At 37.2% G+C, this 25940-nt stretch overlaps 2 protein-coding genes across 2 annotated transcripts in view; one reads left to right on the top strand and one right to left on the bottom strand.

Annotated features, from left to right (window-relative positions):
- Positions 1–9606, bottom strand: part of LOC111503129 (uncharacterized) — a 32438-nt gene extending 22832 nt beyond the window's left edge. The window contains exons 1-3 of the mRNA XM_074177573.1: positions 9411–9606; positions 4739–5073; positions 4221–4682 (exon numbers count right to left, since the gene is read on the bottom strand). Of these exons, the coding sequence (XP_074033674.1) occupies positions 4221–4682; positions 4739–5073; positions 9411–9425 (812 nt within the window). The 5' untranslated portion in view covers positions 9426–9606. The remainder of the gene's footprint in view (positions 1–4220; positions 4683–4738; positions 5074–9410) is intronic.
- A 14001-nt stretch (positions 9607–23607) lies between these two features.
- LOC111503126 (ferritin heavy chain-like) lies at positions 23608–24184 on the top strand. Its single transcript, XM_074177228.1, has one exon. It carries the CDS (start codon positions 23615–23617, stop codon positions 24182–24184), a length of 570 nt encoding a protein of 189 aa, XP_074033329.1. The 5' UTR covers positions 23608–23614.
- The last annotated feature ends 1756 nt before the right edge of the window (positions 24185–25940 follow it).

Genomic DNA, 25940 nt, shown 5'->3' with positions numbered 1-25940 from the left:
AATATGCGGCGAGAATACCGGTCACCGACAAGTAACTGATATTTTCAATGCCAGACATCCTGCAAGAAATATTCATCAGTCAACAGTTAGTAGGATAATAGCTAAGTTTAAATCTACTGGCTCGGTTGAGAGTAGTTTTAGAAAAGCACATCAGCCTTCTAGACATACTGAAGAAGTGGAATTTGAAATATGTTTGGATGTCGTAGAACATAAAAAAAACAAGTATTCAAGATATTGCACATAGAACAGATGTTAACCGAGAGAGTGTACGACGTATTTTACACAATAATAAATTTACGCCTCATAAACAGAAATTTATCAATACATCAAAAGAAAGGGACTTCGATATGCGCTTGTATTTTTCTTTTTGGTTTCAAGGGGAAAAAGAAGAAAATTATCATTTTCCTTATCAAATTTTATGGACAGATGAAGCGACCTTCTCTTCAAATGGCGTTGTGAGCTCGCAAAACTGCAGGTGGTGGGCAAAAGAAAACCCACATTTCGTAATCGAATGTCAAGATCAATATTCGTTTAAGACGAATGTATGGTGTGGCATATTAAACGATCAAATTATAGGACCATACTTTTTTAGACATAATTTAAATTCTGCGGACTACCTACACTTGGTGAATACCAAACTATCTGAAGTTTTGGATAATATGCCACTTCAAGTAAGAAATGTTGTGTGGTATCAGTGTGATGGTGCACCTATTCATACTACAAGGGTGGTTAAAGAGCGTCTTTTGGAAATATTCAGGGGCAAAGTAATCAGTCACAATATGGAACACTTTTGGCCGCCTAGATCTCCTGATATAACCCCACTAGATTTCTTCTTGTGGAGTTACTTGAAACAAAAGGTGTATAAGCAAAGACCTTTTCGAGATATAAACCATTTAGAGGCAGTTATTCGAGAATGTGTTGTAAGCACGAAACCCCGTAGTATAAAGAATGCAGTTAAAGATGTTTCAAAAAGGACAATTTGCCATAAACGCTGGTGTTTTCCAACACTCTTTTCATTGTATATCAACTACTAATTGGAAAAAAATAATTCAATGTATTGCTTTGCTGACGACAGCATACTTTTCTCGTCATTCCATTTGGATTCCAGGACATCGGCTGCGGATGACATCTTCACCGGCAGCAGGAGGTTGCATATCTTAATGAGGACCTGGAAGTAATTTCGAATTGGGGTTAAAGTAACCAGGTTCAATTCAATGCCACAAAAACCCAGGCATCGGTTTTCTCCAAGAAGATAAACGTCTCCTAACCAGATCACATCTCAACAACTTTTGATGTTTCATAAAGCAGAGATCAGACCTTCTTTGGAGTATTTTCCTCATGTATGGAGCTTCGCCCCTAAGCATACTTGAAGCTGGATTCAATCCAGGAAAAAGCCATCCGCCTGATTAGAGGCACGAACATCGCAACGTTGATAGTTTTGAGGTTCAACTCAGTACACTTCGAACTTCACTGTTCAAGAACTCTTTCGTCTGGAGAACTGCGTTTATGTGGAATAAACTTCTTGAGAACGTTTTGCTTGAACTTGTGTTTTGTCGTTGAAAAAAATAACCACCGCTAATAATTTTAATGTTTGATAAAGCAGCTCCAACTATTTTCTCCTCACGTGAATATGTTCGCAAGTTTGACGTAACCGGCCCGTCAGAAGTTCAAAGTTTTAATTAAATTTTACGAAATGTACGTCAAACTTTTGATAAAACTTTCCGCAACGTTTGCTATCAAGGTGCCACTTTTTAGTTTATATTTCAATCATGTGTGAGTGCATCATACGTGTGGGAAATGTCTAAAAACTTCAGTTTTTAGCGGTACCGGTGAAATGTGTAACTATTGAGAAAATATTTGGAAAGAATCTAAGACAGGTTAAGGAAAAAAACTTGCTGAATCAACTAGAAATATTTTGCGATTAATCTGCAAATACTACAGTTCTGATATGCACTTTTTGGTATATACTCGAGCTACCTCGGCATTCGGTTTTCATCTCCTCAATCGTCGCAGAACGCCGTCCTCTCATGGGTCGCAGGGGGCCGATTCTGGTGAATACGATGGCCGAGGCATGATTAAGGTGTTGTTCTTTGCCAACAACAAATCTCAGCAACTACCTAATAGTGGTTCGTCGATCCTCCATAACAATTTTCTTCACTTCCTCAACATTTTTATCGGTTGTTGATATGCCGAGGCGGCCACATGATGTATTTCTCTACGTCGAAATCGTTCTGTAGCTTCCTTTGGACGTTACTGAGTGTCGACTAATGAAGTTATTTCTGACAAAACTTCGACGACTCATCAGCTACAATTGTAGCCATATGCGCAGGTTCTTTGAAGGAGGTTAGCTTGAGACTGTGCCACCTAGTTTATTGTCGATCCTATATGATTTTTTCATGTCAAAATCGCTCTGTAGCTTCTTCTGTTTAGGATCAGGTTTGTCGCTTTCTATCGCCTATTAAGACAGCATGACTTTGTAGGTTTCAGTCACTTTTTATTCCTGCCTGTGATTTCATGGCAAAGGTGACATGTGCTTCCTCAGAGATTGACTACTTCTCTAAGTTCCAGTACATTCTATTCCATAATGACTCGCTTAATATCCCTCGCAATTACCTACCCGGTGTACTGATGAAAGAGAAACTCATTAGCAGCGTAGTACAAATAGGTAAAGCATTAACAACCGAGTGAACGAGTAACGCGTTCTAACATTTTTCATCTGAGAGCTTTCACATTTAATTTTTAATTAGGTCCTACTACGGAACGCGGTGACATTCATTTGGAAATGTATTTCCTGACACGTATGTTGAGCTGGTTGTGAGCGAATCAAGGTTTTTATTTTCAGTGCATGAGATACTGAATTAGTTGCCGGTGTAGGAAGCACAGCTGTGGGAGTTATTTATTATGAAGCGACTTGAAGGGAACAAAAAAAACACATTACTGTTATTGGTAGTGAGAAACACGAAATCTATTCATTTCAGGAAAGCATTAGGAAGTATTGCATGTCAATGGTGTCAGGTGTGGGGTCAATTGAAGTTTGGTGTCAGGTGTGTACCACCAATTTCACAGTTTTCAGATTTCTAGATATGTATATGTATAAATTCGAAATGGTGGAAGTGTTTATTTGTAAAATTTCTCAACATTCTTTGAAAAATTATTTTATCGGAATGGTTGTACAGTTTCGTTCCAAATTGCCATGGCAATTTGGATGAGCTTCTTTGCTATTCGAATATCAAAAGTTGGGAATGCCCTGGGGGGATAAGGGATTTCAGAATGATATTGCTGAATAGAAATTCCAAAACAAGAATATATTTGTCTGAGAATTTTCCAGAAATATTTTTTGTCAAGTTTCATTTCACAACCTAAGTACTGTGTTCAAGGAAGTTGTTCAATATGAAATGATCAGGACTATTGACGGGCCCATCTTTTCGTTGAAAAAGAATGAGAACCAGTTATTTAACTAATTTGGTGTCAGGTGTGGATTGGAACTGAATTTGGTGTCAGGTACGGTTTTCCAGTATTCATATCCGATCTCAATTACAAGTAGTCGTGACCAATTTTTGATTAACCATTAGGGCATAGAATTTCAGTATTGGGTGTTGAATTGAATGAATCATAATATCGCCATTTATATCGTTCATTCAGTTGTTCTAAAAAGAAATTTATTTACCATCACCCAATATTTACCCCAGCTCATCAGTTATTTGAGCAACTGCCTTGAAAATAAATGCGTCAATTTATGTTTATTCATGGTCGAAATTCATGCAGTACAATTCTGTTACGTAGAAATTCCAAACTCGAAGGGTCATGGCCTCTTTGTCACTAGAACTCTGACCATTGGACTGCACATTCTCCTCGCTGAACCCAAGTCATCTCATTTTGAAAATAACCATTATATATTGAATTATCCTGAATTTCATATCGATAAAAACTCATGGTGATCATTTTCTTTCGAGTATGAAGTTTCAGGTTTTCCTGGGAGTGTCATACTTATATCCTTCAGTTTTTCAAATGCGATGGATAATGGCAATAGTGAGATAGAGAACAGAGACAGAGGAAATATCCCTAAAATACACTTCGAAACAGACTTGCTGCAATGATCTTTTCAACGAATTATTTCTTTGAAAACTGAGTGGAATGAAGAAACTTCAATCAGAATTCAATTCAAGCAGAATCGAGATTTCCAACGTTAATTTCGAATACTTGAAAACAAATTCACTCACCCCCTGTCCTTATAGTAATCGTCTTTCCCCCCAGCACTGCTTCCATAGTTCCACCCGCTAGCATACCCCCCACCTCCGTACCCTGCGTAGCTCCCTGCGTTGTATTCCGGCCTCCCCGTGGCAAAGTAGTACCCCCTCCCAGCACCATCGAATCCGGAACTACCCCTATACGTCTCGTCCCAAGGCCTGTAACCCCCGTAGTCTGATCCCCTGTAGTCCGATCCCCTGTAGTCATATCCTCTGTTGTCGTAGCCTATACCTCGCTCGGAAAATCTATCGTAGCGATCGTAGTATGGGTCGTAGCGGTCGTAGTCGCTGTAGCGGTCTCCGCCGTAGCGACCTCTGCTGGAGTATCTATCGCGGTCGGCGTAAACGTCGTAGCGATCCCTGTCTGAGTAGCGGTCCTTGTCGTAGTATCGGTCTCTGTCGTAGTAGCGGTCTCTGTTGGAATATCTGTCGTATCTGGAAAAAAAGGAACGTATAATCATATAAAACCATATCAGTCTTAACTGTCTCACCTGTCATAGTATCTATCCCTATCATCGTATCTATCGTAGTCCCTACTCCTATCGTCGTAACTCGACGGCCTGTAGTAGCCTCTATCCCTGTCCCTGTCGTAGTACCCTGTGTCACACCTGATGCACCTCTTTCCAACGGCAGCCGAGCTGCTTCCCACGTCCGGGGAGTCCTCCGGCTTCAAGGACTTGTCGGTGGTAGCGCCGGCGTATCTTGAGTATTTTCCATCCCTTGGGATGCGTGTGAGGGGAGATTCGGGGGTGAAGATGTCCTTTACCGTGGCAGTGAGGGTTTGGTGGGAAACCAAGGCGAGAGTGAGGAGGGCGAAGTTCAGATGCTGCAAATTGTGAGTATGTAAAGACGTGCCAGAAAAATAATATAGATACACCAAGTTTATTATTATTGGTTGTGGATAGATCATTCAGGTATATATTTTGAACAGTACAGGGCTCAAAACCGTTCCCTGGGGGATAACAAATGTAACTGAGCTAAGAATATCGCCGATTTCAACTCGTTGAATACTCTCAATTACGTTCATCAGCTCATCATGATACAGTGTCGAAAGATTAACGGAGCTCAAGAAGTTTGAAATGGAATAGAAGAGCATCCAGAAAATAGTTGTAGAGAATCTGACGGTTATCACATTATTTTTAGAAAAATTTCAATCGATAATTTTCTTCATCTCTGCCAAGTTGCTAGAGCTTGGAAACACCTTTGCTGGGGGTGTTTCCAGGCTTTGGTTGCCTTTTATGTTTCGGGATTTAGCAACGCTAGTGTTGCAATCTGGCAACTGGCAATTAAATCGTGAACATTCTCGTGCGATTATTTTTTACAATTTTCCACGTGGATTAACTCAGCAACAGTGCATAGATGAGCCCAATTCAATTTTTGACGAAGAAGTTTCACCAAAGACCAGTGTTTATCAATGGTATGGTGAAATAAATCGTGGTCGTAGTTCACTCCAAAACGAATTTCGTGAAATTTGTCCAAAATCAGTTGTTGTTCCGGAAACCAATGATGCTGTTCGCGAGCTGCTATTGAAAGATCGACATGTGACCTGTCGTGATATTGAGACAACTTTAGTCATTAGTGGGACCAGCATACATTCAATAATGAATAAACATTTGATTATCAGAAACATTTGTTCGCGTTGGATCCCACACAATTTGTCAATCGCTCAAAAAATGGCTCGTGTCGATTGGTCGAAGGGAATGCTCAAAAAATACGAATGCGGTGCTTCGAATAACGTCTATGACATCGTGACAGGTGATGAATCGTGGATTTACGCGTATGAGCCCGAAAGCAAACAGCAGTCGACTGTAAGGGTGTTTAAAGAAGAGCCAAATCCAACAAAAGTTGGAAGCAAATGATCGCCTGTTTTTTGGGAAAAACTAGACATGTCGCAACCGTACCACTAGAACAACGCAGAACAGTCAATTCTGAGTGGTACACAACCATTTGCTTGCCAGGTATCTTCCAAGAAACCAGGAAAACCAACCACCGAAGACGGATCACTCTTCACCACGACAATGTGAGCTCTCACACATAGACTCAAACAACTGCTTTTTTGAGTACCCAACACATCGATTTGATGAGTCATCCGCCGTATAGTCTTGACTTGACACCGAATGACTTCTTTTTATTCCCGCACGTAAAAACCAAACTGAGAGGTCAACGTTTTTCGACATCTGAAAAAGCGGTTTTGGAGATACCTCAATCAGAGTGGCAAAAGTGCTTCGACAATTGGTTCAAACGTATGCAAAAGTGTATAGATCTTCATGGAGAATATTTTGAAAAACAATAAAGTGATTTTCGATAATTGATATTTGTTTTTGTTCTCAAATCCCGAAATATAAGAGGCAACCCGTACATAAGTTATCTGTGGGAATGGAGCTAGCTTTTTACGAAATGCTACCATTAATTTTTCTGACCAGCATCGTTGGTGTAGGACAAATCCACATGCCATTGTGGAAATTCATCATAGACGGCAGTTTTCTGTTGATATCTGGGCCGGCGTTATGAGTAATGAGCTAATTGGATTCTTCTTCCTCTCCAGTTGTTCACATGTTTCTTCAGTGTCCACAAAGAGAATGCCATTTTGATGCTTGGACACATTTTACTTTGCATGATGGAGTGTCCAGTCCACTTCAGAATTATGGTCTTATGTGAATAGATCAGGTGCATCTACAGTACCGGCCACCTAGGTTACCAGACCTGAATTTTCAGACTTATTCACATGAGGAAATATTAAGTTCCTGGTGTATACAACACTGATGCAAGATGTTGAGGAATTGATGTAGCTGGATGTCAGTATATGATCAATATATCCGGAATATTCAAAAAGAAATGCGATTCAGTAACAAGAAGAGTGAAGGCGTGATTCTCTCAAAAGAATATTGGTTCCCAATATTTCTATCTAAATCTATGTTCCTCATAAATAGTAAGTAAAGAATACGTGATGGAAATGTAATTCAACCATTGAGAAACCTTCCAAAAAATTTACTATAAGAAGTATTTCTTGAACAAGCATTGGTGAATGACCGTGTTCATACATGAGCTAAAATTTTAGTGGAAATCACAATCAACTAATCTTTATATGAACAGATGAAAACTGAACGCATTGATTGAAAACCAATTTTACTAGACTATAAAACTAATAGCAAAAGAATGACACACTAACTGATGTTAAATGAGAATACTTGGAATTTAATATCAAACAATATGAGTACAGTCTGCATTATCCATATGAACTGTATGCTTCATAAAATTGCCCTCTAGGAAAGTATTCATTCTTTTCATTGAATAGGAATTCCTCTTGAAACTGGAATACATCAATTTCCAGGAGAAATTTTGCCTCGTACTCAGAAATAGCTTTGTATTGCAATAAGTCTGGAAATATATTGAAGTTACTAGGTATTGAATGAAGGTTCGAAGAGACGATATGAACAGTTCAGATCTTATAAAAGAAAACGGTTAGAGGAGAGCAATGAATTTTTGGTGACTGGAAAAGTATTTGTTTAGGATTTATTATGCGCCAGAGGTTCCAGTTTCATTTTCTGAAAATTTTCTCTTCATGATCTTCATTGAAAACGATTTTTACTGCACAGTATCTTTCTCAATTGAACTGGTTTCATTTAGATTCAAATGTACTTGAATCACCTTATAAAGGATTCGACTTATTAGCCCAAATGTCCTTTGAAAAATCAAAATCGATTAAAGGACACGCGTGCTTGCATACAGTACATTTTTTGAGAAAAGTGGCCAGTGGCGCAGTACAAAAATTGGAATAGTTGAAAAGATTAGGGCTCGAGAACATATAGAAAGCTTAATACTGTCTTTCTAATCATTTCCTGGGCATTGACCAATTGTGGCAAGTTTCAATTCGATAACTTGGGAAATATATGAGATATATAATAAAATTTAAGGGAATACTGAGTTATATTGCTTTGTTATATCATGAACGTAGTCTTTTATGTTATTGATTTTCAACAGGTTTCAAAATCAGTCACGCTTTACAAATATTTACATGACATTTAGAAACACCTTCTATTTTATTTATTTTAATAAAAAATCACAGTATGTTTGCGTTCCCCAAACTTTTCTCCCTGAGGACCCACCTTCATCGTGGAATTTTTTTCGCCACCCACATATTGAATAATATCAAGTATAATTATCATAACTAATAATATTTTTATTATTATAATCGTGAAAATTCACTATTGATAAAAAACATCTTTAAAAGAAAATGGTGAAGATAATGATAATAATGGAAACGTTTATTCACTTTTGTTTTTTTCTCACATGGTTTTTCATCTTAATTTAGTCTAATTAGTAAATAAACAAAGAGAAATCCCATTTAAGGCCTTACGGTTGCGCATGGGTCATCTTATTTCATAATTTCAAAAACTAATTGATGTTGAGAAGTGGTATATTTAAATATCAAAACATACTTGAATATGAAGGATATATATATATATATATATATATATATATATATATATATATATATATATATATATAGTACGGTAAAATAGATTAACAGGGTCTTTCAGTCAAAAAATCAAAAATCAAACTCTGCTTTACTTTACCAAGCTTTCGCTTCTAATGGGAAGCTTCTTCAGGGCAGTGAAAATGAGCGAAAAACAATAAATTGAACATATAAATTGACGAGAAAGTTATACGTGTATAGGATTTTTTGTGGGTTTGACAAATGTCATTAATGTTGGCTCCTGCTGGTGGCTCCGTGCATTTATATTTCTATCTTTTGGTAACCAAGTGTTGCCCATCCTCCCACTTGGCTGCACCATACTGATGGTGGGCCAAAAGCCCGAAACATGTGTCTATGGTTTGCCACTTTTTTGAGTGCTATGTCTATATTCATATATATATATATATATATATATATATATATATATATATATATATATATATATATATATATATATATATAGTTTGTTGCTATTAAAGCATGCTATTTCAGTTTTTTGATCTATCATTTATTCAATGCAATTTCAAGTTTACTACAGCCTTATTCGAGTGGATGAATTTTACCCTTATATCTCATGCATTCTGTTACTGTTCCACCTTGAACTGAAGCAACAGTTGCAGAGTTTTTCAAAGAATTTACAAACAATTGTATCAGGAATTGAAAAATGCAGAGCACAGATTTCTCACCTTTTGAAGTCCCATCGCAGCTGAACTATGAGATCAAATATGAAACCGAAAAAATAGCGACACTACCCGCGATCACCTATTTCGAAAACTGTCACTTGGTTACCATCAGAAACTGGTTGTGTCGATTAGAACCCACCGGTGGAGGTACAGAATCGGAATGACTAATAACCTCTGGTTATGGTGAAATATAGTGGACCGGCCATCCTTTGTATTGTACGGCGCTTATACAGCGTGTTTCCGCTGTGGAAGACACCGCGGGTCATTGTATGTGGTAACCTTGGTGGAAATATCAGAGTGAGGGAACTATTCACACGAAATTCGCCAGGTTTTGGATGTTACGTGGTGTACTGGGTGAATCAATAAACTTTCATCGCCTTGATTATTAGGATGTTTCATTGAAGAAAAACGGTCTAGTACAGTCCCATATTAACTAATGAGTAATTGTGAGGAGATGTATTACTCAGAATCATCCCAAGGTCATTGATGCCACACAAAAATGACTCATCAGAATACAAGTATTAACAAATTTGTTTTAAATGTGGCTAATGGGTGTAATAATAGATGACATACTGGAAAGGAAAAACTGAAGCAGTCATTCAGAAAGAAATACTGTTTCTATAACCAGAAAGAGCTAGAAAGTTTCTGTACCGTTTCCTTACTCTTTTCTGGATCTTGAGCAAGAAAGCATTACATTTACTCATTTCGAATGACTAGCTCTTGAATTGAGGAGGCAAAAGCCTAAGTCGGTTCTTGATTTTCTATAGAAATTCAAGTATAAGTGCTGAGAAGGGTTACCAAATTGAAAACTCTCATTCGGACGCCATCTACAGAAGCTTCTAGAAGTACTGTACCCCTTTGCAACACTTTCACTGTAGACTTACCTAGTTACACTGGGAAAGGAGACTTTTGAGCATAGTAATAAAACAAAGAATACAATTTACTTGAGAGTTTCGATATGGTTATCAATTCCTAACCTTGAAAGGAATGGATCAATAAAAATACTAAATCGATATTGAAAATGAATGTTCATGGTATAAAAAAATCGAAATGTCAATGATCTGAGATTTTCTACTCTTTTCAGTGATGGCCTTTATAGGAAATATAACTGATAAGAGGGTCTTACCCTTAGAGTTCATTTCCAAAAACCATCAAGAAAACTGTTGAATTTCACTAGTTTGGACTTCCATTGTCTACTATATAAAATTATTTGAAATCCCTGAAACAAGTAAAAAGGAATAATTAAAAAAAGAATAGCTGAAGATAACAATTATATTAAGCAAACAATAAACCTGAAATGAAATGATAGTGAAATAACCTACAAGTAAAAATATAATAATTGAATAAATAAAAATTAAAGGAATGAAAAAAGAAAATAATAAAAAAGTGTAGAGTTTCCAAGTCACGTTAGTTCACGACGTTTCGATTGTTGGTATCTACAATCGTCTTCGGGTGATGACTGGACTGATTCCTCCGAGAGATGACTATTTATAGGTCGTTGAAATACTTTCACTTTCTCTGCTTTCCATTTTCCGCTTCACTGATTCCGTGAGAGATGACCGTTATGGCGGGAGTTGGCCATTTTTCGTTTGATGATGGGTTTCCATATGTTTCGTATTTCTACGCTGGCCTGGCTGAATACGTTGTTGGACAACATGTATGCGGCTTCCTTAAATTTTCTCCTAAACCAATGTTCCTCTCTGTGCAAGATCTCAGCTTGGGACCACTCGATGTTGTGTTGATGGGTCCAAACATGGTCTGCTATTCCTGATATGCTGGTTTCTCCTCGCTGTGTGTGCTTCTTGTGCTCGACAATGCGAACATTCAATGGTCTCTTAGTTTCACCAATATAGGATTTTCCGCACTCACAGGGTATCCGGTAAATGCAATTCTTGGAATCGCAGTCCGCGTTTGGTGGCCTGGTTTTCGTGAGGCCGCTACGGATAGTGTTACCGAATCTGAAACAGGTTCTGATGTTGTACTTGGAACCAATTCTTCTTATCCTCTCCGATAATCCTCTGATGTAGGGAAGTGCAAGCACTGGTTGTGACGGCTTCTCTTCCTCGGGAGGCTCCTGCTGTCTTTTAGCCAAAGTCTTCTCTACTATCGCTTTGGAGTATCCATTCCTCTGAAGATCATTTTTGATGATATCTAGTTCCTTCTCGAGACCTTCCTTTGTATTACAGAGCCCAAAAGCACGGTCTAATAGAGTCTTGATGATTCCTCTTTCTGTCGATTGGTGGTGGTTGGATTCGTGGTTCAGATACTGTCCCGTATGAATGGGTTTTCGGTATACAGATGTTTCCCACTTAGTGTCGGTCCTCTTCACCAAAACGTCTAAGAATGGCAATTCGTTGTGGATTTCCTTCTCCATTGTGAAAGTGATGGAAGGTCTCACGCTGTTGATGTGTTTCAGGAAGGCGTCTAGTTTAGTATTCCCATGGTTCCATATTATGAAGGTGCCGTCAACATATCTCAACCAATATTACTGGAGTCATTACTACACCAAAGGTTCCAAACAGTATATCACAAGTATATCTCAACCAGACTCGAGGTTTCTTGTGGGCTTCTTCAATGGCCAGAGTTTCAAACCACTCCATATATATGTTGGCTATGACTGGTGAAAGTGGCGATCCCATTGGCAGTCCCTCATCTTGTGTAAAGAATTCGTCCTTCAGTTGGAAATAACAGTTTCGTACACAGCATCCTAGTAATTCCATAATCACTTCTATAGGTAGATTCGTGCTCTCTTTCAGGTTCCCGTCTTCGGATAGCTTTCTCTGTATGATTTGGAGTGCTTCTTCGACCGGAACGTTGGTGTAAAGGCTTTCCACGTCGAAACTAATTAGTTGATCTTCCTGTGTGACCTCAATTGACCGTAGTAGTTCGACAGAATGCCTTGAATTCTTCACAAAAGACGATGTTTTTCCTTGTAATGGTTGTATTAAGGGAAGTAAAAATGTAGACAAGTTTTGAGTAGCCGAATCTTTGGAGCTGATGATCGGTTTAAGCGGAACGTCTTTCTTGTGGATTTTGGGTAGACCATACAAGTGAGAGGGCTTACTGTGGTGCGGTGTTAGCCATGATCTTTCCTTGTCCGAAAAATAGACTTGGTGTTTTTTCAAAATCTGGTACAATTTCCTTTCGATTGATGCAGTGGGGTCCCGTACGATCTTTGTGTATCGTCCCTTCTGCAGAACCTCTTCTATCTTCTGTTCGTAGAGAACGGTATCCATTACCACAGTAGCGTTTCCTTTATCTGCAGGTAGGATCTTGATGGTGTTGTCTCTACGTAGGCCGTTCAGAGCTCTACGATCTTCCTTGCTGATGTTAGATGTTGGAACTGGTTCTCGATCCAACTGTTCTCTAATTTTCCATCTGAACTCTTCTGCCTCAGTCTGGTCAATAAGGGAACTGGTGGATTCCATTGCAGTAATTATCTCCAAAGTGGGCACAGATGTTGGCGTAATGGCAAAATTCAGGCCTTTCCTCAACAAGGATTCCTCTATTCCCGTGAGCGGGCGGGAACTCATATTGATGACGTTGGTGGCTTCATAGTTGTCCTGTTTTCGGTCTGTATTTGGGCATTGTTTCCTCACTAACTTCCCCCACTTTGTGGGTATTCTCCATGTCTCCATGTGTGGGTATTCTCCATTCCTTTGATTTTTATTTATTCAATTATTATATTTTTACTTGTAGGTTATTTCACTATCATTTCATTTCAGGTTCATTGTTTGCTTAATATAATTGTTATCTTCAGCTATTCTTTTTTTAATAATTCCTTTTTACTTGTTTCAGAGATTTCAAATCATTTTATATAGTAGACAATGGAAGTCCGAACTAGTGAAATTCATCACGAAACATTGTCAATCACCTTCAAACAAGAAAACTGTTGTTCCACAGTTTCTCACCTTTTCTTGAGATCCAGAACTTTGGCAATCTCCACTACTGCGGCGCCTATTTCCACATCAGTTTTTGAGGAATCTGTGTACATTTCTTTGCACCCCTTATACTTGATGAATGAGCAGTTGTCTAAAGTTCTGGATAATGACGTCGGTATTTGCAGCATATTTTTCAAACTGGGACAGTTGATAGTTGAATATGGGTAGGTTTATAAGCCAAGGTGGTGGAGTACTAATATCATATGATATTGATATTATTGAAGACAAGTTAACGATAAGAAGATATGAGTTGAGGGTACTTTTATATGATTCTAGTCGGACAGAAAAATCTAGGAATGAAATAGATTCTGAAATTCATGTCATGTTTCATTGATTTAAAAAAATATATATTCAGATTGTTAATATTCTTTAGCTCTACTGAAATCGGAATGATTTAAGCTTATATAGTAGAAGCTTTTTTTGCTACTAGCTTTATAGTCATTTACTTTTTCCTTGTATCATAGATTTGGTCATAGATATATATTTTTCATTTTTATTTTACTGCTGATGGAATGGAATGGGAATAAAATCTATAAACGGAATTGAAAGGCCGGAAATATAAAATAGGAAATATATTTTCAATGTAAAGATGTCAATAAAATGTCACTGACATTGATCTCTGTAAATTCAATGAACTTTTTGTAATGTGTGCGGTTCCGTGAGAAATCAGTTAAATTGCTAACAACAGAGTGACCGACGAATCAGTGAAGATTCCAAGGTTATGAGAATAGTTTACAACAATTTCAGACAAAAATTACATAAGAATAATTCAGATGAAAAATAACAATTTGAACAATATGTAGAATAGGCGTGCTTTTAAGATATAATGGCTGGAAGTCTTGCCCCAAGAAATTTCTGGATCAATCTAGGAAATTCAGGAGCCGTGTAAAACATTGTAGAATGTTGTGTAATAGTTTTGAACATTCTGGAACATACCGGTATATCACAAATCATTGAGAAATATTGCACAATACTCTTGAATGTTCTGGAAAACTGCGCCTCTTATGTATGGATGGGACTACCCATGTTTAATTTGTTGGTGAGAGGTTTTGTGAGTTAGTGTTTTGCGTGTTCGGGTATTTTCTTCTATAAAAAAGAGAATGAAAACATTCCGTATTGAAAATGAAGTTGATGATAATATCTAATTAACGAAACGTCGCATTGCAAATTGGTTCATATCAGAGTATAACAAAAAAACAATAATGAAACAGTATTGAAAGTTCCTCTGCCTTTTTTATATCATTCGAAATGGAGGCGGCAGAGTCACAAAACCGAAATTCAATAATTCAAATTTTTTGAAATATTTCAAAATCAACCACTGATATTCTAGATTTGAAAGAGGATTATTGTGGTTCCTTAAAATAGATTATTATAGTTATATTTCCTATTTCAGATAATTGATAGTCTGATTTTTTTTATACAGTGACCATTTATTTTCAATATTGATTTAGTATTTTTACGCAATTCGATCTGTATACAAGATCTGTAGATCTGTAGATGTAAGTTTTATAAATTCATTTTTGAGCAAATAAATTATCACAATATCGTTATTATTATTTTTAATTTTTTTATCGAAGTATGCGCTGGTTCTATCCCTCGAAGCCCCGATACATTCGGGGGGGGGGCGCCAGCAATATCAACGACCACTCCCCACACGATGGGGTAGGTGATCATTGGGTCCGAGGATCATGTGCCCTGAGCAAGCGCATTGAACCAAGAATGACAGCCTTCTGTATCTGTCCGGCTAAGATTTCAGCCTTAATGCGGCAGGCCAGTATGATTTTAAGGGCAAAATTCCACCAAGTACTCGAATAATCAGAACAACCAACTTGACAGAGTGATCTGGATAGAGTCTAAGTTCGAAAATAGAAAATCTCTATATATTATTAGTTTTTCCTCCTCTTTTCTGACGATATTCATCTCGCCAGGAGCTGAAAACTCCACGACAAATATCATCTTGCTCTGGTGGTCGAGAAGGACTACATCAAGCTTATTAGCTTGTATGAGCCTGAGGGTGGGGAACGAATAGTTCCAATAAAATTAGCACTTCTCGTTCTCCACAACGAATTCAATATCCCCCTGACCCCTGAGCGTTGGGCAACACCAGTGTCTCATCAATATCGTAGGAGTGTCGTAGATGGTAATATAGCATTATTATCAGTATTATTATTCGCATCGATTTCTTCACTTGAGGTCCCCTTCGTCAAGAAATTCTGATATTCTTCACATATGAATCATTGAAGTTTTCGTTTTGGTTGGTTTCCACGCTTTGTCGTGGTCTTCCAGGGTTACAATCTCTCAACGTTTCGACTGCAACTACGGCAGTAATCTTCAGTGGCGTGGTAGAAGTACTCTTCTTGACGTGCTCGACAAAACCCGGAAACTAAACAAAACATCGACGCCAGCCGTGAAAGCCTATATTGAAGTTTTCAGTTTTGTTTTTCGACAGACTTTTCCAAACTCTCCTCATATTTACGATTCACAGTATTACATGTCTTAAATCATCATTTCACTTCAATCATTTAAGACGTAAGCATGACTGTTATTGGAGTTGTCGAAAACCATTCATTTCAATAATGAAATATCACAACAACTACAACAAGCACTGTTATTAACTCTTATTTCATTAATTTAATAAACAATCATTATCTTATCTGATTTCCACAACACGAATTCACTTGTCTCATGCTTGGTTGACTTCGAAGAATGATCCTTGTTCATTCAATTGAAAATTAGGAAATCGCCAAAAACATATATAGAAACAGAAGGTTGAAATTTGGTTGGCAGTAATGATATTTTTTCATTCATTCGAATCTAAAATTCAAATTTTTATATTAATCTCGAGTTGAGCAGCTAAAAACTGTAAATGCTACACAAAAAAAACTTTCAAACTAATATATCATACAAAAAGAAATGAATTTCCCTTGCTAGCTACTAGCAGAGTTACACAAGGAACTAATCTTGGCCCCCTCATTGTTTTTAATATTTATTAACGATCTGAGCCACTTTCCAAACTTCAATTCATCAGTGTTTGCTGATGAACAGATAATCCGGGATTTAATAATAATAATAATAAATCGATTGATAATACAAAAAAAAATACAAAGATATATTTGAAAATGAAAATAGGTTACAGGAGATTGTAGTACTCCTTGACGAAGTCTAGCTCAAAGCTACCCTAACTCAACCAAGAAGCACCACTCCATAATGCACGCAAACATACAAAAATAAAAGCAATTAACAGTGATGGTACCACGAAATGAGAACCGTAAATAAAATAATAATTTGTGATTACCTTCTAAAGATAGTTGATAAATAATTTAATTTAATTGATCTGTTGTTTAAAAAGCAGAAGTTGATATTACTGACTATCATAGATATAATTTTCATATTTGTATTTGAATTTCCTGATATTGAGTCTCTTCAATTGCTCGGGTAATGAATTATAGAGATTTACAGCACCAAAAATAAATGTCTCTGAAACTGTGCAGTGCGATGTTGTGGCATAGTTAATTTGTTTTTATGTCTAATATTTCTTGAGTGAATATTTTCACGCAGAATTAGTTTTTGTATTAAAAGAGGAGAATAGGAAAGGGTGATCAATTTATGAACAAAACAACCCAAATGATAAATCATACGGTTTTTCATATTGTTCCAGCGGGAGTTTTTGAAGGCTTCAGAAATTGAATCATACTTACGAAGTCCATAAATTAGGCGGCAATAAGAATTTTGCACAGGCACCGCTTTAAGAGCGGTGCCTGTGCGAAACTATCAATTCAACTTGGATTTGAATAGCTGGAGATGGAATTAGTTTGGAAAAACGTTTTCAGAAAGTTTACTCCACATAAAAGCAGTTTTCCAAATGAAAGAGAATCATACTTTTTTATGCAAAAGGTGACAAACGAACTTGATGCTGAAGTCACTAAACTGAATGTGTCGTAATGCAAACAAGTTCTTTTATTATCCATATTTTTTGTTCTAGCTTATGTGAAATTGAAAGTGAGTTTCCTGAGACTCTATGGTCAAAGAATATAGGAACGGTCCCAACCTTTTTTTATGTTTTTGATTCAACTTATGTTTTCTTGTTCTAACGTATATTAAGCGATATATTTTTTATTAATCATATATACTTCGCTCTGTGAATGAAAAACTGTTGGGCTGTGAACGCTATTATTACTGTTATTGTTATCAAATTACTGGAGAAGAGGACAGTTCTGAGAAACTACCTTAGCAAAATCAATATAAATATTCCCATATGCAAAGTTCTTCCGCTACACTGGTGTTTTCAGAATAAATATTCTCGACTCTGGTAAACATCCACCATATCCCGGTTCCCACATCACGGAATCTCATCATATCTCGCAGATCGTTGATCAGAATCCTTCGAGAACATAGGCGTATCCTGGAAAAATATTTCTTTCAAAATTCTCTTGGAACTATTAATGTATCGATTCATTTATTTACTATGTAAAAGGGTGACCCTCTTTTTAAGCAGAAAACATGAAAGTCCCTACATTACGACAGTCGCTAGTCGCTAAGTCGCAATGTGAATCGCTACTTTCGCACAGTAATAGGGGAACCCAAGCGGGGATTTCGGGATTTACTGAAGCGCGGCAGATTAATATACAGGGGGATACCTTGTACCCGGTTGAGTACCTCCACCAAATATAAGCTCCATATATAAGGCCACCTGTGAGGGATAAAGGATCAGATTAGTAAAAAAAAAATTGATCATCAGAAATTCTCGAGGGCGTCAGATTGAGGTGGGGTGAGTTATTTAACTGCTAAAAAGTGTATATTCCAGTAATCTGACAAATTGAGAGTGACGTAAAGAAAGGGGAAGGCAGCAAAGTTGTAAACAAATAAAGTCAATTCGACATTTTCGAGCGTAGCAATTCATTTTTTATTTTGAAGGAAATAATTCAAGGATAACGAAAAATATATAATCTGACGATTTACGCAAGCAGAAATAACAAGAATTCGTCGATAAAGTTTAATGCGTGCAGCTGTGTGATACCTATATTTTCCTCTCCGAGTTTCTATTCGTCTATACTCTATTCACTTTTTTTCTATCTATTACTCTCTCACTCCGTCCCCACTCTGAATTCTGTTGCCATGACGTCATCACAGCTGATCACAGAGACTCGTTCGTGATGAAGATGAAGATGATGATCAATTAATCAATTAATTGATGGATCTAGCCGTTACTACGTGGTAGGAAATCATAATGAAGCAAAGAGAAATTAAACTTTCTATGTTTTTTACCACTTTTATTTGTAACTAACGTTACCGCAGTTTTGTCCTATTTTCGTCAGATTGAGCGAATCTCTTTAGCTAATCGTCAGATTATGAGACAGTACGTCTAAAACATAAAGATGAACCATATATATCTTAATCTGACGCGCTTGAGTATTTCAAATGGCGATTTTGCACATTATAATAATGGCCGAGAGTTTTCGTCAGCTCGAAATCGCCAGATTATTGAATGATAGCTTTTTTTGTTGCACTAAACACCCCCTTAGAAAATCTGACGCGCTCGATTGAATGTTTTTTTCTTTTCACTTTTATCCCTTACGTATAACCACCACATCATTCAAACGATCAGATTAACATATCAACATTATTAAAAATACGTAGGACATTGATGCTATTAATACCTGACGCGCTCGAGTATGTCCATGCAACAATATTTTTTTAAATATTCAAAAATCTATAGCCGCTTCCCCCACCGATGAAAAGGTATATATTATATAACATTTTTTTCTTCTTATCATCTAAGCTTTGAAACCTAATATGTCTCAATGGCGCTCGAGTAAATCCCCATTTTGCATCGTGGGCTCCCCTGCTACAGGCACCACTTGTCATAGAACCAGAAACAGACATTCATCTGAATAATTCTACCAAAGCGAAAAAACTCCTCGTCAGACTTGAACAAAATTATTGATCAATATTTTCGTTCAACAGAAACATTTTGAAACTGAAATATCAACTGAATAATTTCTTTCACAATCATGTTAATATAGTTGTTATTGATTTTCAATGAATGTTGAGAGTTTCAATATGTTGTACTACTGTACTATTTTTTCTATTTCGATGGAGAGAGTTTATATTTGACTGCTGCTCCTCCTGGTGAGATCTGAGAAAATAATCGTGTTCATCAACTAATTTAGAATTTCAACATCTCAATTTTCTATAACGTTTATAATTTATGTAATTTTCCTTCAATGAAGTACTATCTCATACGTCATTTTTGAAGCCTTTTCCGAAGAAAATTTCTGGGTGAGCGGTTTCCAAGTTTTTTCGCGATGAAAATTCAATACCAAATCAGCAGACACACTTGTTTTTTGAGTTGTTCAACGTGAATCGACAGAAAGAGAAAAATGTTGCCTGATATGGAAATCCCACACCTGACACCACATTACTTATCCAAGCCAATCATATAAAATAATACTGAATATACTAAAACTGGCTTGACTCATGTTCGTTGGCCGCGAATTCAGCAATATTTATCCTATTCTTTTCCGAAAAAGTTCATCTACTCCGCTAATGTGGAAACACAGTATACGAAGAACAAACATCAACTATTAAACCTGCGGTGAATTATCGCCGACAAACAAAGTCTAATCAATAGACCCGCTTATCAAATCCGAAGAGACGGCGAACGAGAACAGCTAGTTGCTTTGATTGAGGGCTCTATCAATATTTACTGCGTTCTGAAGAATCGATCACAATCAAATTAGCCAAGGAAAAGGTGCTTTGCGAAATGGATGTTTGGAAAAGGAAAAATATTAGATGGAAAAAAATGTTGTTGGAGAATCGAATGAGATAGGCTGTCGTCCACTTGGGAAAATGTATTTGTATAAAGGGAATGGGAAAACAACCAGGTCAGGTGGATCAACTCGCAGAATTCTTCTGTCAAAAAATGATACTGACACAGTTTCAGTTGATACGTCAAGAAGAGTATCTCGACCATGCTACTGAAGATGATTGTCGTAAATCAACCGAAACATTGACATTACTTTGTCTACGTAACCGTAAAATGTGCCATCAGTACCACAATGTCAGCGGCCATGGAGATCCTTCTAGATCAGTGGTCGCCAACCTCTTCAATGTGTTGAGCTACTTTGTTAATTTTGGAATAAACAGCGAGCTACCCACACGGAAGCCACGTAACGCAACGTAAATGAAATGATCCACAGTTATTTTATCATTATATGTATTTATTTTACTATTCAACTGGTAATACATAATACATAGGTACTAATAATAAACTAATAACAAAGTAACTAATATTACCAGTACGTACTTGTTCATAGCTACATTCCTACCTATCAAACGAAGGTGTTTGAAAAATAAACACAAACTTTTATCCAGCCACAACGGCATGTCACGTATGATTCAGAAATAGTTAATAATAACAACAAAAAAGTAACGCACCATCATGAACATAAACATTGAAAAATAAAAAAGCACGTTCAATGAGAAGGCTGACACTCAGACTCATCGATATTTTTTTTAATATTTGCAGTATAATTTGATGCAGCCAATCGAATACAATTATCCAAATGATCATCTGTAAGTCGATTGCGATATTTGTTCTCAATAAACTTCATATCGGAAAAAGAAGATTCACACAAATAGGTTGAACTGAATAATGCTTTCACTTTCAAGGCAACACGGCATAGAACTGAATATTTGTCTTTACTTACAAAAGACCAGATACATTCAGTACTTGAGACTAACGATTTTAAGGCTAAATTATTTTGAAACTTAATGACTTCCATTTCTGTTGCAGCGATGTCTTCGCAAAAGTTTTGCATAACACCAGTTGCAAACTACTGGATATCAATTTCCATAAAGGGTGAAACAACAAACTGCGCTACTAAAGCCATTTCATTGAAATCCTTAAAACGATTTTTGAAGTTATTCTTCAGGGTAGAAATTATTTCTACATGATATTTGTTGTCATAGGGTTCTAATGGATTTTGAGATATTTTTTCTGAAAGAAAAGGAAAATGCTTGGCATCGCTGTTAATTAGGTTTTGTTCCCAAAACTCCAACTTTATGATAAATGCTTTTATATCAGAAATCATTTCCGCTAGTTCTTTGTCTCCCCCCTGAAGCTGCAAATTAAGTTCGTTTAATTTCTCTGTAATGTCCACGAGAAAACCAAAATCTCTAAGCCAGATTGAATTTTCTAGTTCCGGAGTCGGTTCATCGCGTTGCTTGAAAAATTGAACTATGCCAGATAGGAAATCATTAAAACGTTTCAGCACCCGTCCTCTACTTAACCATCGGACTTCAGAGTGAAGGAGTAGGTCCCCGTATTGACAGTCAACTTCATCGGCCAAGGTTCTGAATAATCTTCTTTGTAACGCTTGAGCTCTAATCTTGTTCACAATTTTTACCACCAGTTTCATAACGTTGTTTAGTTTCAGGAAATTTCCACATAATGCTTGCTGATGGATAATGCAGTGGTAACAGAGAAATTGCGGAAAAGTTTCATCTTTACGAAATAACGCCACCAGACCCTTATCACAACCCACCATAGCTGGAGCGCCATCGGTTGTCAAGCCTACCATTTTCGATTTTGGAATTTTCTCGGAAGAAATAATATTTTTCAAATGAGAAAACAACTCATGTCCAGTAGTGTGTCCTTTCAGTGGAATGAACTTCAAAAGATCTTCTCTAATCGTAAAATCACTAAAAACCATCCTGACGAACACGGCCATCTGGGCAGTGTCAACGACATCTGTTGATTCATCCAGTTGAAGTGAAAAATAAACACAGTTATCTAAGTCAGTTCTTAACTGTAAAAAAATATCATTGCTCATTACTTCTACACGTCTCATCACTGTATTAGCAGAAAGTTGCATAGATTTTATAGCTGAAACTATCTTGTCTTTATTTCTAAAGTTGGCAAATAACGAATCAGCAGCTTCTAAAAACGCCTGTTTTATCATTTCCCCGTCTTCATAAGGTTTCTTTTTTTGTGCAATTATCTGGGACACACACGGTACGATGCTTCAGTTGCAGTCAACTGTTCTTAAAAATATTGATTATTGTCCAATTAACTGCTTTTTTAACTATTTCAGTTTCTCCTTTCTGGCGGCAGAATGTAGTGGGAATGATTTTTCAAAATTAGAATGTACAGTTTTATGATGTCTCTCAATATTTCCTTTTTTAGCAACGGAGACCGAAGTATTACATAACAAACACACATTTTTATCTTCAACTTCTGTAAAAAAGTATTGTTCTTCCCATTCCGAATGAAAGTGGTATGTCTTTACCTTCTTACAACTGCCTGCCATAATATTATTTTTGTTGTTCTCTACTAACCCAACCGCTGGACGTTGCCGTTGGTTACGCGTTCAGTTTTAAACTAAGCGCAATGTCGCCGCGCCGAGCGTATTTATCCCGTTCAAAGCAATCCAGATCGTTCTCGAACACTAACGCGCAGGTCCGGCTGGTCGGTTCTAGCCGATTCTAGCTTGATGGCGTTAGCGGCAGATCGCTCACCGCAACGTTGCCGCTGTTTATGTTTAATATTATGAGAATTAGATTTTTTTGTGGAATTTTCGGAAACTTCTCTGATTTTTGCAGTTTGTATTTTTTAAATTAAAATCGTTGTGAGAGCTACCAGAATTGCTTCCGCGAGCTACCGGTAGCTCGCGATGGACAGGTTGGCGACCACTGTTCTAGATCTACCTCGTCTCCACATTTTTCTGGGGAGAGAGGCTAGATGGATTGCATATAGACTTGTGCACATTGTCAGTTGCACAAATGAATCTAATGCAGAGTGCAACAGACTGTTGGATGACACTGGAAGTCACAGCATTCTGGAAATGACCTCTGACTTTATGCCTCCAACTGCCACCAACGAACTGCCTTATAAAGTACGGTTCCCTAGTAGAGAGGACTGAATCAAAAACACCTTTCAGTTCCGGTGCAGGTGTTTTCAGTCGTAGACCCAGGACAGAGATATCAACCTGTCTAGGAACCTATGCGACTGTATTCCAAGCGGAAATTCACGCTATTGAATTGTGTGCGGAGAGATTAGAAGAATCCAACATAATACACCTGGATGACAAGAAGATTTATGAACTTCTGGCAGAATCTTCCAGGATTGACTCACTTCAAGGCGTTCATTCACCTTTCGAAGCTTAATACCAAACAGTTAGTCGTTAGTCCACCTTCTGCACCAGTGAATGTAAAGGCAGGCTACGTATAGATCGAATTGATTTGGTTATACAGATCAGGCGAACCATGAGATCCATTATCCTCGCAGTTTTCTTCGTATGTGCCATCGGCCTGGCCTCGCCAGCCTTACAATGTTCCCACAAAGAACTAGACACTCTCAAAGATTGGATAGACATGGACCAACTCTGTATCCAAAAAATGGGAGGTCAAGTGGACGAGGAACTGAAAACTACCATGCAGTACATGACAATGGGTGCTCATATCTCCAAAGATACTGTTAACAGACCTGGTTTTGCCGATATGTTCTTCAAATCGGAAAGTCAGGAAAGAGAACACGCCATCAAACCTATCTCCTACCTGCTTATGAGAAGAAAACTCACTTTCAAAGTTAGCAGTCTCATCAAAAGAAATCTTATGCCAGCCCAAACAACTTGGATCAACGGAGTCAGTGCTCTCAGATTACAAGGTTCTGTGACCAGGAAAATTCGTGATGTCCTCAAAGTATGTGAGGAAGCAACTTCTTATAATGACTATCATCTTGTTGATTACCTTAGTGAAGACTTCTTTGAAGAACAGAATTATGGTCAACGCGACATCGCGGGAAAAGTTTCTGCTCTGGAAAAGATGACAGAGTAACATGGCGCCTGGAGAATGGTTGTTCGATAAGAAGCTCCAGGTAGAGTTGTAATTGTAACATTTGAAATTCAATATTTGTTCAACCATCTAGAAATAGTTCATTGAAAATGTTGAATACCTACTTACATACCATTCATTTTGTATTGATTTTGTAGTTATTTTTGAGTATTGTTTGAGTGGAAAATTAATGAGATAAAAGTTGTTGAACTACAGTAGGGATGAACTACGATGTCTTAACAGGCCTTTTTACAGGCCACTATCATTTGAACATCATATGCAGAGACTTGGACTGTCGGAAGACAGTGTTTACAAAATAATGAAACAGCGGAGACCATATTTTGTAGTGCCATATTTTGTAGTGCCTCGCTGGGGACCGAATTAGGTTACCATCTAACCTAAAATTACACTCACCATACAAACTAATCGGCTTCGTTAAGAAGCTGGGTTTATTTGGTATGTGAATAGGTGTGAGCCACAGTAAACCCTTGCGAGTTGCGGTGGAGGGTCGAATAGACCCACTCACTTTGGACCTAACTCAACATAACCTAACCTAACCGAACCGTAAAATATATGGAATAATCTGTTGAAAAACCTGCTGAGGTAGCTAAGGAGCATACTCAGTGATCATAAGGATTGTCGTTTATGCAGAAAGAAGTAGGGAGCCATCAGAAGAGAAATACGCAAACGTACTGAAGAAAAACACATTCACTTTTTTTAGTGAAATTTGAGGCTTGATGCAGCGAAGAATGGGGTTCTGAGTCCAATATTTTGAATTGACATTCTCGGATGAATAAAACGGAGGAAGTTTTTGCACACAACGGAATACAAGAAAATTATTAAGAACAAGCTAATATCTCTCTACCAATGATGTGTCTCAAAACTTCGAAAGTCATAATATTCCTCGCCTATTCGCAGAGTTTGAATCATGAACTGAACACGCTATGAATAATACACTGACAATGAAAATAATACACCAGCAAACATATGGAATTTTTCATGGTCCGCTACCTCTGCTCGTAAAACGTGTTGATGATTTTTCATTGGCAACATCAAAATAATATAGAAAGGCCGTTAAAGTCATTTCAATTCAAGCCGCGAATAATGGCTTCAATTTCAGCAAATTACTCTGTTTTACGGCATTGCTTTAATAAAACTAATGAATGGCTGAATAATATACTGGAATTTCATATAGTTGGTATTTATGTGCTGTTCCGAATCCAATATGGACAGTAAGCCGGTTGTGTTTTTGCTTGTTGTGATTGATATCACACTCAAAATAGTATTGCCAGTGAAATTCATGGACATGAAAAATAATTCAAACAAACGGTCAATCTTCAATCTCATTATGAATGCAAACAGTCCTTTTATAAATGCGGAATGGCCCATTATAAATGCAAACAGTCCTATTATAAATGCAAACAATGCCATCATGAATTCAAATAGTCCTGAAATAAATAAAAACAGTCTCATTATAAATTAAAATAATCCTGTTATGAACTCGAACAGTCATATTATGAATGCAAACAGTTTAAAAAATAAATTTGTGTGAATGATGAATTGTTTTCTTGTGGAAATTCATGATCATTTTAATGAAATGAATAAAAATACTTTTTGTCTAATTTTCACTAGTTATTCTATTTTACCACCGGTTTCGGGTAACTGTATTCAATTTCATACTTGATTTTGGGATAAAACCCGAAACCTGTCGTTAAATTGAATAACTAGTGGAAATTAGACAAATAGTTTTTTATTCATT

The sequence above is a fragment of the Leptinotarsa decemlineata genome, unplaced genomic scaffold (genome assembly GCF_025532065.1).
Source record: "Leptinotarsa decemlineata unplaced genomic scaffold, Ldec_3_MD MMD2_tig00002974_RagTag_RagTag, whole genome shotgun sequence".
NCBI lineage: Eukaryota > Metazoa > Arthropoda > Insecta > Coleoptera > Chrysomelidae > Leptinotarsa > Leptinotarsa decemlineata.
This window is presented reverse-complemented; position numbering and strand designations above follow the sequence as displayed.